Source organism: Mytilus galloprovincialis, chromosome 6, assembly GCF_965363235.1.
Source record: "Mytilus galloprovincialis chromosome 6, xbMytGall1.hap1.1, whole genome shotgun sequence".
Taxonomy (NCBI): domain Eukaryota; kingdom Metazoa; phylum Mollusca; class Bivalvia; order Mytilida; family Mytilidae; genus Mytilus; species Mytilus galloprovincialis.
Genome location: NC_134843.1, coordinates 30,210,542 through 30,226,385, shown reverse-complemented (window position 1 = coordinate 30,226,385; position 15,844 = coordinate 30,210,542). Strand labels below are relative to the sequence as shown.

Sequence of the window (15,844 nt, the reverse complement as noted above, 5' to 3'; positions counted from 1 at the left end):
ATATAGTTACGATACTGTTGTCAGGTCATTAAAGATTGCATATTTTGGCGTTAATATTGATTCACTTATAGGGTCTTTGCATCGGAACTAAACACATTTATTTAAAAAAAAACAGTTGTTGGCACGACACAGGTTATGTTCTTCTCATATATGTTATGATGGTATGATACTAAACCCCTAACAGGAAGGATTGTGCTTGATATTCATATGATGAAGACATAATCTTTCAATCAATTTAATTGAAGTCTGGAGCTGGCATGTCAGTTAACTGCTAGTAGTCTGTTGTTATTTATGTATTATAGTCATTTTGTTTATTTTCTTTGGTTACATCTTCTGACATCAGACTCAGACTTCTCTTGAAATGAATTTTGATATGCGTATTGTTATGCGTTTACTTTTCTACATTAGCTAGAGGTATAGGGGAAGGCTGAGATCTCATAAACATGTTTAAGGGTTACAATTTTGAGACTGGATGCTGTTGTTGTAAGCAAAGACAGACTGTATAAAAAATGTTGGCTAGAAGGACCAAACTTGTTTTATAGTGCTGTACTACACCAGCAAAATGTAATGGTAGAATATCATTGATTTTCATTTTTGCAAAAGGTAACTTAATTAAGATATGGACCTAAAATAAAAACTTAACCAAACAAAATCTATCTTTCTGCTACTTGATAGTGGCTTTAAATATCAACAAATGACAAATTTTTACCTTAGTACTGGTTAGCTTGTACAATAAATTATCTTCTAGTTCTTGCATCTTTCTTTTATTCATGTTAACATCCATCATCAACTTAGCTCTGTCAGCTTCCAATTCCTGCAATCATTATTGAGGTAAGTCACAACTCACATGTGTATAGTTCTATAATTGTTGCTATATATTAATTCCGTTCACTTATAAATCACTTAGGACTATTTCATGAAAATGGGGAGGTGTTTGACTATACTTCATATAATGCTAAAATAAATGGATGGAGGGGTTCAGGATATTTCTCACTATATAAATAAAACATGTGTATTACCAATTAAAATGGAATTGCAATTATACAGTCAAGTAGTCATCCCATTTTTTTCCCTTTCCAAACTTACACTTTTTTCCGTAAGTATGACACGTCCAAGCAACTGATCTTCCAAACCTTTCATTGTTACTGTGAAGTCTATTATAGATGTCCTCGCACTGACCTGTAAGATTAAAGTAATATATACACTAATTTTCTATACTTCCATTTGTAGATGTATCAATTATAGTTTTAAGTAGAGTTATCTCCCTTTGATCATGATTTTCTAATTTTTAATTAAAAGTTTTCTTGAGAAGAAAGTAATTCAAATACAGATTGCTGTTAACTTGAATATTCAAGTATTGAATATCATTAACCCTTTCGCCGATGAGTCCCGGTTTACCGGGATTCACGCTTCAGACAGCTGACGATGAGTCCCGTTTTACCGGGATCGGAATACCTCTTTTATATTTCCCTCTCAAAACAGTGCAAACATGAGTTATCTTTCTTTGATGAATACTTGGATGAAAGTGTAAACATGGCGCTTCCGTTTGTTGAAAACCGTGTCAAAATCAGAGGAAATTTACGGAATTTACAAGAATTTGAATTGAGGGAACATTATTTTTGAAAGAATATGGAAGAATTGAAGCCAAACTAGTATACTTTTTTGACATAAAATGTCGTTTTATGTACAAAACACTTGGAATGGATATCGTTCAGTGTGAGGAATTTGTACAGCCTCCTTAAATTTTTTTTTAATTTTGCCGTTTTGGGTTAAAAAAATTACGATTTGGGGTCAAAGAGCAGAATTTTGAGAATTTCACCTCAATAATGCCGAAAATTTGAAAATTTGAATATTTTATAAAGAAAAAATTATCAAAACATGAACAAAACTGTGAACATAGTGTTAGTGAAAGAAATAAATACATAAATAACTACAAACAAGTTTTTATTGACATTTATTATGAAGATCTCCCACTTAAGTTATAGTAGCTAGGGAAGCCATCGTCTCAGAGTAGCTTCAGTCTGGGCAGCAATCAGTGAAAGGGTTAATACAATGCATGTCATTATGAAATTTAACAAAAAATATATTTTTTTAAGTGTCAAATCTATGTAATGCATTAAGAAGGCTGCCCCTCCAAAATTACCATTAATCTCCCTTAATTCATTGTTCAATGTTCAAATTTGAGTTTTAACTGATTTTGCATCTTCAAACTGATGAACACAACAATATATAGTCTTCATTTCAGGGGACATCCATGAGAATTTCAAATTTTATAAAAATCAAGGCAAATGTGTTTTTACATACAAACTTCCAAGGGAATTTTGAAATTTCAATGCAAGCATATCAGTCAGCATGTGAATTTTGTCTCCTTCACTTTTCCCTTAGGATTCCATGGTTTTCCTACCGTGACATGACTTTTCACGTTTTTCAAGTGTGTTGACCTTAGTTAGAAGTATGACAAACTAAAAATGTACTAACCTCTGGTGTGTAAGCTGGATTGGCCAACTTTGTTGTCATGTACAAATAAAAGGTTTGCATAACATCACATTCCTTATCTCCAACTTTCACCTAAATATATAAAAAAATGTATTAATTGTTTTCATGTTGAATGAGTTTTCAGTTAATTGTAAACTTTATTTCATTTGCAAAGATATATCTTTCTGGTAACACTCATGATGAACAACTGTTGAACATAATTACAGGTAACAGTAGTTTTCCATTCCCTATTCAAATTAAATTATGTGATTTTTTTCAGAGCAAAAAATCATTGTGCCTGTTTGAGCACATTTCATGGCATGTCATGCCTCAAAAGGATTTCTCATTGCTGATGGTTGGAAAGTATGCTTGTGTGTTTCATCTGGAAAAGTGTATCGAAAATCAATTTTGAAATTATTTTTTTACCATCTTCCCTCTGAAAATTGGTTTCAGGAGAAACCAAGAAAAGGACTTATATGTAAAGAGATGTGGTACGATATCCAATAAGACACCTATGTAAAAGAAGTGATATTTAAGCAAATATATGTCAATATACAGTGCCGTAACTGGGGTTCGAATTCAGGGGAGGCAGGGGTTTGGGGCCGCCGATTGAGGCCCCCTAGATAGGGGGTTGGGGGGCATAGCCTCCCCCCGATTTTTTTCTCTCTCAGTCCATGGCTTAAAATGACCCGTTTCACTTCGATTTCCTTACTTTAAGAAACGTCAGTTTTGCTTGAACCTGGAAGCAATTTTTATGCACAAACAAGCTGAGATTGCTGTTCGGGGTGAGCCAATGCTCTGTCTTGAAGGTTTTTTTCTCTTAGTAAAATGGCTAAAAATAACCCGTTTTCCTTCGATTTCCTGACCGGGACTGTAAGAAACATCAGTATTGCTGGATCCTGGGAGCAATTTTTATGCAAACAATTATTATCTCTTTTTTAAAGATATTTTTGTTAGAAATCAAACTGGTAAGTTAAAAAAAACATATAAAGCAAGATTAAAGAACGCAAGATTTTTTTTTTATCGAGGACCTTGAATTTCAATATTGTTGAAAGCTGAACAGACATGTTAATAACTACAACCAGGTACTTTCTATGCTAGTATATACTTAGTATAGAAAGTCCCTGCTACAACAAATGGGAGGCATTGACCATAATGTTCTCGTACGATCGGGAGACGTTAAAAAACGACCCAACAGCTGATTCAGCCGGTAATGAATTTCCGATATCTTAAAAGATTCACAATACAAAGGTAACTTCCTCTGCTATATTGAGCCCCTAAATAAATGTGAATAGTTATGTTTTATTCAAAATTGTCAAAAGCAAAGTTTCATATATGTTCTCGTACGAATACTGAATAACACTGAGACGGACGGCCACACGAAAAAAATAAATAAAATAAATACTGAAACGGTTCACTTTCGATAAAAAATCCGGAAAATGACAGACATATCACGTATCATGATAACAATGTTAAAACTGTTAACTAGTGTTGTTTATAATATAAATTCAAGTTCTTTGTGTATATATTGTCAATATTTCATTTTATTACTTCAAAAACATTTTGGTGTAGAAAATTCAGGGGAGGCAGTTGCCTCCCCTGCCTCATAGGTAGTTACGGCCCTGATATAATATAATGTAGTTTATGGTTTTCAATTCAGTTGGATCTTAACTTTAACCATAGAACTATCACAAATTGTAACTGTCAGAATTTTCTAGTAAGTACTTACTTTGAAAGTAGATCCTGACTTAATAAAGTTTTTCTCTAGAACATTGTCTAAGGCTGGATCAAGGTCTTCACCAATATCTTCCAACAAGAGTGGTCGTCCCAAAGAAAGACAGTCCTCAAGATGTGTTCGGAAATATTTATGATTCAAGGATGTTACCTATAAATAGATTGAAATCATAGATCAACAACAGCAATAAATGGGCTTTTTTCTTTGCTTTTTGTGTTTTTTGCTGTGAACATACTGAATTTGTGTCATGGATTGATACCCTATATCCTTTCTTTTCTATTAAATTACTTAATGATTTAATATCAACTCTATTCTTTTCGACAAGGTTTTAAAATTAAAAAAAAAATCATGCCATTCTTGATGACAAGTCATCTGAAATCATCTAAGTCATCTAACCCATGCTGAAATTTAACCAAATCTAAATCAATACTACCTCCATTAAGATCATTCATAGGAAAGTCTGTGATGTGCAATGACAAACCCCAAAAATTCTTTGGATTAAGAAATGAAATGGGTTCATAATTCCTTTTGTAAGAAAGGAACTGTGAAAGAATAGTTATCACCCTCTGGTTATACAAAAAAACGATTTGAAATGATTTGGATGAAAAATTATAATAGGTAGTGCAAGATGGGATGATGCAAGATAAAGACAATCCTTGAAACAGTCCTGTGGCAGACACTTTGGACTTTTTGGTTTATATATAAAATTTTGGAGAATAAATTCAATTTGGAATAGTGACATAGCATATGTCAGTTTCTTTGCAACCCAGACAAATAAACACAATACTTTGCCATTCACCAAGCTGGAAGTATAACAATATATTGTGAAAATTCACCAATACCTGTATCAAATTTGAAAAAACAACTAATATCAAAAAGAAGGAAGTCCTTGTTCATCAAAATGTCCTTGTTAACACTATATTATAGTAACCTGTAATTCTCTTTCTTTCTCACGATTTTTAATCCAGTTTTTACCCTGCCCTTGTGGATCTATCAACAATGGATATCTAGTGGCCTTTGTTGTAATGATACCATTCTGTACTGATAATTCATCATTTGGTAATCCTTGAATGTTCCAATCACCAATCTGAAAGTAAATAGTTTTAGTTAATGATTCAGTTTGCCAATCTGACATATAACTGATTTAACATTTTCAATGAGTTTTTATGGACATTAACGTGTGCATGCACTAATGGTGTACAGTGAATTAATTGTTCACATGTTGTTTGTGAAAACATGCTTCTTCAATTTTTTTTTTACCTCACAAATAAAAAATGAAATGCCAAAATAACAGAGAAGATAATATAAGTGCCCTTTTTCATGTTTCACACAAATTTCTAGTAATAAAAACAAGTTTCTGTTACTCCAAACAAACTTTTTCAGTTTATAAAATTGTTACCATTTGTTCATGGTTTTATGATATTTGTTTTTTATTTTAGAAAAAATCAGGCAATTGATTGATTAACATTTTGTCATGCAGGGAACTTTTATAGCATACTGAAGCTGTATGGTATGGGATATCCTAATGTTTTAGGCTGTACAGTGGTCTAAAGTTGTCACATTGGTAATCATACAACATCTTTTTATTTTTATATGTATCATTCTCAAATTAACAAAATAATGCAGTCCATGTTTTTTCTTTCAAACTTCTTACCGTTGTAGTATCTACAAGCATGGTGATCAAATTTATATCTCCGGAAAATGGAATTTTTCTGGCGAACATTTCCTTTTGCCAATTTTTGATCAATTTATCTCTGAATTCTTGGTTGAATGGTCCAGAATAAGACAGGAATCCAGTACAAAGAAGTATATCACCTACTAATCTGTAAATATAATTCTTATTATTTAAAAAATCCACCTAAAACAGAGATGGGCAGTGGTCATTTTGTTGAGATTTAAAACAATTGGATTCTGATAAATATCAATTAAGGATCCATAAAATGTTCATACATCATTCTGCTTTGTCAGGAACATTTAATCCTACTTATATCATGATCTTTTCTAAAGGGCAATAGTAGTTAGAAATTAAGGTTCAACTCTAGACAAGAAGGAAACTCATCTTTTTAATAATATCAGAATTTAAATAATAAATGACATTTACTTTATTGATCAATCATTATGTCATTGAAACCTTAATCAGAAACTATATATATATATTGATGGCCACATAATCACCAAATTGTTCCTTGATCTGCAATTCATAACAAAGGTCCAAAGTTATTTAGTCATACTCAAAAGCAAAATTCAAGTTACATGTATCTAGAAGCTAAAAAGAGACAAAGCAAAGACTTAATCTTAACTGCAATTTTTTTTAGAAACCCAAAAATGTTCCTATTTGCAATACTTTGCATTGAAAGATTGAACCAAGTAATCAAGGGGGTACCCAACACTTGGTCTCAAACAAATTTGGCTCGTATAATTTTAGACATAACTTTAATTCTGACCTGTTGACAAAAGTATGAAAATTTCTAGAAATTTGAACCACACAATTTACAGGAATAATTTGGTTGGATATATAGCAGTTTTACAAACACTAATTTTGATCGTTGAAAAGTTTGATTTCACCTTACTAATAGTATTTGATTAAAATGTTTAGCTGATTTTTGTTGAGCCTTCGACTTTAGTCGAAAAAGCAAGACATAGCGATCCTACATTCCGCCTGCGTCGGTGTCCAAATATTCACTCAGTGGTTTAAGTTTTTGAAATTTTTATAACTTTCTTAAAACTATACTGGATTTGTACCAAACTTGGACAGAAGCTAGTTTTTGATCATAAGATAGTATCCAGTAATAAATTTTGTAAAAATAAAATTCTATTTTTTTCCATATTTTACCTTTAAATGGGCTTAGATTTTCTGCCAGGAAACAACACATTCACTCGGTGGTAAAAGTTTATAAAATTTTAACAACTTTCTTATATTATTTTGGATTTGTACCAAACTTGGACAGAAGCTTGTTTATGATCAAAGGCTAGTATCTAGAATGAAATTTTGTTAAAATTTTGTACCTCGTCTGTATTTTACTTATGAATGGACTTAGTTTTTCTTCCAGATTCATAAGCTATCCTGGATATTAACCAAACTTGGACAGAAGCTTCTTACAATCAAAAGATAGTACCAAGAGGAATAATTTTATTGATTTTTTCTCATTTTTGTTGAACCTGTGACTAACAGCAAAAGTAGGCGAGACACTGGGTTCCACGGAACCCTTACAAATTACAAAAGGTGTTCCCTACCCCCTTAACATAAAAGACTTTTGAGGCTGTTTCTAATGGGAAAGTTCAATTAGATTTGTATGTGTCCTCCTCAAGTTAAGACACTAATCTTACCTTTCTATCTGTGATTTGAATTGTTTACTTTGTTCAGTCCATCTGATTTTCTCTCCCCCAAGACCACCAATGAGAGCAGAAGCAGCTGACATCCTTCTCCTACATGATTCAGCATCTTCCAATAATTCCTATAAAACATTAACATCTAATTAGTTCATATAACCTCACATGGATTTGTTTCTACTGAAATTTATTTTAAATACAACTTAGTAACAAGTTTTCCAAGTCTTAATTTAACCTATTAAAAATTAAGATATTATGACTTACCAGGCTTATTTATCATTTCCTTGTAAATTAAACAAGTGAAACTGCGAGCTACTGCTCACTGATGATACCCCCGATAATATTAATAGTGTAAAAATATGCAAGTGTTCGGTAAACAGGAAGTTGTCGAGTGATGAATCTGAAAACGCATCACACGGTATAGCTGACTTATAAAAATCCTGAAACCAAATTTCAGAAATCCTTGTATTGTAGTTCCTGAGAAAAATATGACGAAAATTTTCAACTTGGTTATCATGTGTAAAATCATACAAGTGTTCGGTAAACAGGAAGTTGTCGAGTGATGAATCTGAAAACGCATCACACGGTGTAGCTGACTTATATAAATCCTGAAACCAAATTTCAGAAATCCTTGTATTGTAGTTCCTGAGAAAAATGTGACGAAAATTTTCAACTTGGTTATCATGTGTAAAATCATACAAGTGTTCGGTAAACAGGAAGTTGTCGAGTGACGAATCTGAAAACGCATCACACGGTACAGCTGACTTATATAAATCCTGAAACCAAATTTCAGAAATCCTTGTATTGTAGTTCCTGAGAAAAATGTGACGAAAATTTTCAACTTGGCTATCATGTGTAAAATCAGACAAGTGTTCGGGAAACAGGAAGTTGTCAAGTGATGAATCTGAAAACGCATCACACGGTATGGCTGACATATATAAATGTTGATACCAAATTACAGAAAGGGTGGATGTGTAGTTCCTGAGAAAAATGTGACGAAAGTTTCATGGGACGGACTGACTGACGGACTGATGGACGGATGTTGATACCAAATTACAGAAAGGGTGGATGTGTAGTTCCTGGGAAAAATGTGGCGAAAGTTTCATGGGACGGACTGACTGACGGACGGACTGACTGACGGACGGACTGACAGACAGAGGTAAAACAGTATACCCCCCTTTTTTAAAGCGGGGGTATAATAAATATGCACAACAAGAATGTATCCCCAGGACACAGATGCCCCACTCGCACTATCATTTTCTATGTTCAGTGGACTGTGAAATTGGGGTTAAAACTTTAATTTGGCATTAAAATTAGAAAGATCATATCATAGGGAACATGTGTACTAAGTTTCAAGTTTATTTGACTTCAACTTCATCAAAAACTACCTTGACCAAAACTTTAACCTGAAGCGGGACAGAGGAACGAATGAAAGAACAGAAGAATGAATGCAGACCAGAAAACATAATGCATCCCTACTATCGTAGGTGGGGCATAAAAATAACCATGATATTCTTAATATTTACGTTACATTATATGAATGTTTCATAAGAATTCATGCTTGATATAAAATGTGCTTCATTCAACGCTTTTCACACCCAAAATTGTAGGTTTAGTTGCCAAATAAAACTACAAAAAGCATTCAATTTAATTCTTAAATGAATATTATTCAGTAATGCATGCCAGACTGACATAATATAAATTTACCCCCAGGATTTTCCGTCAAAAATAAGTCATATAGATTTCAATGGTGATATATGTGAGCATAATAACTGGGTTGTGTTCTATTAGATGACCACAACAGTATGAATCTAACTAATTTAAATGGTTCTACAATCCTCATTTTTATCATAAATTTTATAAAGCTAGAGATGAGAATTATTTAGAAAATTGACAGTAAAAATTTCCTCTTGCATGTGTTTTTCATCAAGTTGAACTAAATAAGAAATTTGTCAAGCTTGGTTCAAGTCATCACAGTACTCACTTTCAGGAAGAAATTATGATTTTTGCAACTTCTTCCGTTTACACAAAAAACTTCATGCTGTAAGATTCACCTGATATAGGTGATCTCCCTTACACAACCTGAACCTTTCAGGTATGAAGATGATAAGAATCCTTTCCTTTATCACCTGGGATAATTTGTAAATTTATTAGCAAATAAATATCAAACCTGTTTTTCTGCCATTGCAGCATCATACATGGCTTGCACTTTATCCAATTCTGCCTGTTTATCATCTAGCTGTGCCTGTGCTTTATTCAGTTCAGCAGTGGCAACTCCTAATTTGGACTCTTGAATTGCCAGATTTGCCTATGTTTATTAAAAGAAATGTATGTTATACAAAATTGTAAATTAGAAAGTTATATATGGAAAAAGATTATTGATAGCTATTGAGAATAAAGCTATTAAAAACATTGTTTCAACAATTATGGAAATTGTTTTTATGAAGATGACACAAAGACATGTGAAAACATTTGATTTAAATCATCCCATAATTGTCAGAGGAGTAATTTATTAACATGTTTATTCAAATGCTGTAATAAACAATTACATATATTTCAAAATTTCTGATGCAGTTGGCCAATCTGTTGAGTTTGCATATGAACAGAAAACCTGTCCCAAAAATAACGAAAATAAAATTCACCTGTCAAAACTTATTTTTAATAACTGATGTTGTCAAATTGCTGTCTAAAAGTAGCAAATTCAACTTCTAATGGGCTGGCTATCCATATTGAAATGATGATTTTGTGTGAAAATAAGGAGACAGCTGAAATGAGTTAAATTGAACATAGAAAACATTTGCAAGGGTCTGAAACAACCATTAGAGGCAGGTGACTGCTGAAATGAGGTGACCATAAAAGGTTTCACTATAAATGTAAAATAAAATAAATTAATAAAGTGACTAACCTTCAAGGGTAATACTTCTTTGTTGATTCCAAAGAAAAATGCCATAGCTGTTGTCCATGATAGGAGTCCAGCCACATTACCACAGACTTTCTTAGCTGTCTCAAATGTATAATCCTCCATAGATATATAATGTGTTAGCAGTTCTACTGTTTCCTCATTTATAGTGTCTTTGGCAAATGACTGTAAACTAGGTAGAAACCCAGAACCACTCATCAACTATAAAGACATGTTAACTGACATTCAATTCTTGTTAGTTCTGATGATTCTCACGATAAAATTAACCAATAGAGATCTCCACAGAAAAACTTTCAAGGATGGAACTTAAAAAATAATTATAATAATTTTAAGCATTATTATTTAGCATTATTCTTAAATACATTTATATATATACAACCAGATGCTCCGCAGGGCAGAGCTTTATACAACCTTAGAGGTCGAACCCTAAAAGGTTGTGGCAAGTATAGACACAACATTTAAGCTGGATACAGCTCTGAATTTTGATTGTGATTAAAAAGTTGACACAGCATAAGTTTCTGACACAGAATGAAGATTAAAAAGTTGACACAGCATAGGTTTCTGACACAGAATGAATGTAGTCTAATGAACTTAATTTTTTTTTTTTGCTTTTGAGCATTTCACTATGCTGTTGAATATTAATCCTTACAAAAAAAAAAATATTTGAAGAATTTTTTTTTTTAATTTCTGAAATCTGAAATGAGAAAAATTGAACCCCCCCCCCCCCCAATTTTTTTTCACCTCCCCCTTTCCCTTATTCCAAAAATGATCTCAATTCAAATTTCTAATGGAGTTTGCAACAATAACTACTCATTAAAATACATCATAAAGTATCAAAATATAAAATGTCATACAGTCATGGTTAAAATTAATCATATTAATTAATAGTAAGTTCTAAAAAAATATATGGGGAATGTGTCCAAAGGGACACAGATGATACCCCAGCTAGCATATAACGTTATAAAGGGACATAACTCAAGAACTGTAAAATTGAAGCTGCCAAAAATTGAACTTAAACTGAGTTTAGAGGTTATAAGAATTTGATACACATTTTATCAAATTTAGTTGAGACAAACTTAAGTTAAGAGAACAGAAACGAAAAAATTCTTCAATTTTTCCACTTGTAAAGGGGCATAACCCTAGAATAGAATCAAAGTGCTTGTAATCACTGAATGGTAAAGATTGCTTTAATTTATCAGTTGGTAGTAAAAGTGAATATTGCATTGTATATTGTATATAGCATTGATTTAAGTTGATTCAACTATTATCCTGGACAAAGAAAGATAACTCCAATTTTAAAAGAGATTTCATAAAGCATTGGTTTTAGGTGATTCATCAACCATTCTGGACAAAGATAGATAACTCCAATTTATTGTCTTGAAACTACAAAAAATGCTTGTTTTTGGCCACTTATTCCTAGATCCTTTGCCCCATAACCATTAAAATATATCCCAACCTTCTACTTATGGTATTAAACATTGTGGTACAATTTCAGAACAATTGAAAAACTTATACACAACTTATTGTCTTGACACTAGATAAATGCTTGTTTTGGGCCCCTTTGGCCTCTTATTTCTAAACCTTAGGGACCATAACCCCAAAAATCAATCCCAAAATTCCTTTTGTGGTTATAAACATTGTGTTAAAATTATATTGATTTCTATTTACCTATACTAAAGTTATTATCCGGAAACCATCCGTCTTCGGACAACGCAGACGACGACGCAATACCAATATACGACGGCTAATTTTTTTTGTGGTCATATAAAAATGAATGCATCTTAATTTCAACTAATTACCAAGGACGATAACTTCTGAACACCGTAAAAGTTAAAATTATCAATATCTAACTTGACCTCCATTTTTTCATCAGTAACAACATATAAAAATTTCAAAATAATCGTTGAAAAGTCATAATTATTGCATGTAAACAACCTGCAGTACCTTTTTCCAACATATCAAGGGCATTTTCTCCTGAATGGTAAAAGTAGTAATAATCAATATCCATTTTGTCATCAGTTAAAACACATAAAAGTTTTATTATAATTTATAATATTAGTGATATCATGAAAAGCCAGTAAGAAACTTATACAGACCATAAGTCATTCATACAAAATATGCTGATAATTCAGCTTTTCTAAACTCCAAAATCTAAAGCTTTACAAAAACAGCTTGGATAAGCATACTTCAATGTTTCACCTTCAAAGATTGATCTGAAATGTCTTAATATGTTATTCCTAAAAAGTCTTACTCATGTAATTATAATGCATGCATTATAACAAACAGACCTTTAGAGATTCACCCCAAGATGGTTTACAACAAGGTCTTTCAGGATCAGCCGTCACAATATCTACTCTCTTCTGGAACAAGATCAGTACACAATCCATGATCCTCATAATCAGATGTGGGGGTTTACCCAGCTTCTTCACAGTAGATATGTCAGATGCTTTAATAGTCTATAAATGAACAACAACATAATTAGTTTAAATATTATTAAGAGTTACTTTAATTTATTAGTATTAATCCAGATACACTTGTACTGGTCCCACCTCCACCTCATAGATTCCTGAGAGAATTAAATATCTGCTTGCAATGTTAAATGCTCCAAGCAGGAAAAGGCTATATTCTGATCTAGGCCCATTACACAATTGGATTCAAGACCAAACCCGGAAGAGCTCATGTTTTTCCAAGCCAAACAGAATCTCATACATTAACCATCATGCACAGGCTAGACCAGATCAGCAAAGTTAAGTTGAAATGGAACAAAATACAAGTGAGGGCAAACTAACCAGTTTTATTAATTTCTTTCATAATATAATAAACAATGCCAATGAACAATGAGAGTTACTTCATTAGTATTCAAGAGACAAATTATATAAACAAGTCATAGAAAAATGAAAAATTTTGCTTGCTACAATAAAAATCTGAAGATATTTTTTTTTTAATTTTTGGTTAAAGAGTTTTAAGTTTTTAAAATACATTAAGACTGAGAAAAGGAAATATGTCATAAATAAACAAGGAAATAGATGTTGAAATATTTCTGCCATAATTCAAACTCACATATAAAATGTAGAAATTGTCCTTACCTGAATAATTTCTGGACTATATTTCAATTCAAGTCAGGTGCTCACCTGAATGCTGACTTATAGAAAAACAAACCAAACAAATTGCAAAAGCTCTCTTATATAAGAAATTTGATACCTTTAAAGCTGATTCAGCCAATTCTAAAGCTGGTTTAGCAGCATCAAGTTTCTCTGTTGCATAAGCCTTTTCCACATTTATTTCATCTACAATTTTCTGTGCCTTGTCTTTTACTTTCTGCACTTCTGCTTTGACCTTTTCTGCTCCAGCTGCACTAACGGTCACTTCTGCTAATACCTTAAATTGAAAAAAATATACCAGACACCTATCTTTCAATAAATAAGTCTTAAACCTACCAAGAACACATATTCATTCTTACACAGCTTACTGAATTTGGCATGACCTGAAGTGGGACAGAGATTTTGACACTTTATCTTTTCCAGTTATAAGATTATTAGCATAACCAGTGTTTCAGGGTGGATTAAGGTCAAAGTGGCACTTACAGATTTTGATGAAATTTTGCATACAACTTTGGAAAGTTGAAATATACCTGTAAATTGAATACAAAATGCACATATCTCTTTAATTTTCTGAAAACTATTGAATGAATTTCTTTCATGTACATTTATATACAAAGGACATAAAAACAAGGAAAAAGTTATTTCAAAATAATCATAACAGAAATTGGTGTATCAACAACATAACAATTCTTAAGAAAAATCAATGCTCCATTAAGTTAGTAGTTAGATTTGATGATTTAAGACAAATTTAAGAAGGATTTCACTGATTTCATGTGGTTTTCATCAATGTTCATTTTTTCTTTTAGCAATATATTAGAAAATAAAAGAAACAAGTGCATTATATATTCTCTCAAAAAGTTACCTTATCAGCTTTCACATTAGCAACAGCCAGTTCCTTTTCTTTGACAACAAGTTCCTTTGACAGTGCATCCACTGATACACTAGCTTCAATAAGTTTTTCTAAACCAGTGTTCATTCTCCTGGCCATTTCTCCTATCTCTGCATGTTTTACTGTATATACACTTTTGTAACCATCCAAAAAAGACAAGTAAGACTTTGGTGTCACATGAGTTTGTCGTCTATATCTAAAATATTTAAAATCAACATTTAGTGAATATGAATTAAAATAAACAAATAGAACTGTGAGCAGTAATATCATGCTTAAAGAATTATGTGAACCAAGGAAAATATGGATCAAACAGTAATTTAGAAAATTAGTTCCTTAGATCATGCTAATTTAATATATAGCTACAATGTGTTTGAAAATAGTAGTATTTGGTTAACAGGAAGTTGAAGATGGGTGTTGCTGAATCTACATCACACCATAAATCATTATTTATAAAAAAATAAATTGCCAGGGGAACTTCTTTTAGATGGAATAGATATACATTGACAAAACATCACTTCTCTTGTGAAAAGCAGAACCATGAATTAGTATGAACAAGAATGTGTCCATAGTACATGGATGCCCCACTCGCATTATCATTTTCTATGTTCAGTAGACCGTGAAATTGGGGTCATAACTCTAATTTGGCAATTAAATTAGAAAGATCATATCATAGGGAACATGTGTACCAAGTTTGAAGTTGATTGGACTTCAACTTCATCAAAAACTACCTTGACCAAAAACTTTAACCTGAACGAACGGACGGACAGACGGAAGGAAAGACGGACGGACAGATCAAAAAACATAATGCCCCTCTACTATCATAGGTGGGGCATAAAAAACTTCATTAAAGGTTTTTATACAAACCTCTGAAAATAATCAACACAAACTTGAGCTACATCATCATGCACCACACCCATTGTGTTAATTAGCTGTGTCTTGACCTCTGGTGTAGCAACAACATTAAACGTATTTAGGAAATGTCCAGATACTGCTATCAGTGCATCTTTTGGCCATTTACTAAACCAGTCCATTGTACATCCAGATATCAGTCCTGGAAACTTCAATGACCTATTTCTAAACTTCTCTCCAACCTGTAATACAAAAGGATTGCAATTTCATCTGAAGAAAGAAAAAATTTAAACTCTACATGTAAAACGAGTAATACTCATTCATCCTGTTCCATAGAGTTATAAACCTTGTCAAACCACCATATTTGTATTTGTTGTATTTGTATTTTTATCCATCTGATGAGTTAAGCCTTTTTCAACTAATTTATATAGTTCGTTCTTATGTTGTACTGTAACACCACTGTCCCAGGTTAGGCGGGAGGTTTGGATCCCGCTAACATGTTTAATTGTTTACTTTTATAAATCGTTATTTGGATGGAGAGTTGT

The 15,844-nt window shown here is 32.3% G+C and overlaps 1 protein-coding gene across 2 annotated transcripts in view; it reads right to left on the bottom strand.

Moving 5' to 3' along the window:
- The window catches only part of LOC143079331 (dynein axonemal heavy chain 8-like), a 150,527-nt gene that overhangs the window by 50,097 nt on the left and 84,586 nt on the right, over positions 1–15,844 (bottom strand). For both annotated transcript variants that reach the window (XM_076254587.1, XM_076254588.1), the window contains exons 61-73: positions 15,315–15,541; positions 14,424–14,646; positions 13,662–13,838; positions 12,749–12,916; positions 10,446–10,661; positions 9,711–9,848; positions 7,538–7,665; positions 5,865–6,033; positions 5,142–5,297; positions 4,205–4,360; positions 2,479–2,568; positions 1,087–1,179; positions 710–814 (exon numbers count right to left, since the gene is read on the bottom strand). In XM_076254587.1, the coding sequence (XP_076110702.1) occupies positions 710–814; positions 1,087–1,179; positions 2,479–2,568; positions 4,205–4,360; positions 5,142–5,297; positions 5,865–6,033; positions 7,538–7,665; positions 9,711–9,848; positions 10,446–10,661; positions 12,749–12,916; positions 13,662–13,838; positions 14,424–14,646; positions 15,315–15,541 (2,046 nt within the window). The remainder of the gene's footprint in view (positions 1–709; positions 815–1,086; positions 1,180–2,478; positions 2,569–4,204; positions 4,361–5,141; positions 5,298–5,864; positions 6,034–7,537; positions 7,666–9,710; positions 9,849–10,445; positions 10,662–12,748; positions 12,917–13,661; positions 13,839–14,423; positions 14,647–15,314; positions 15,542–15,844) is intronic.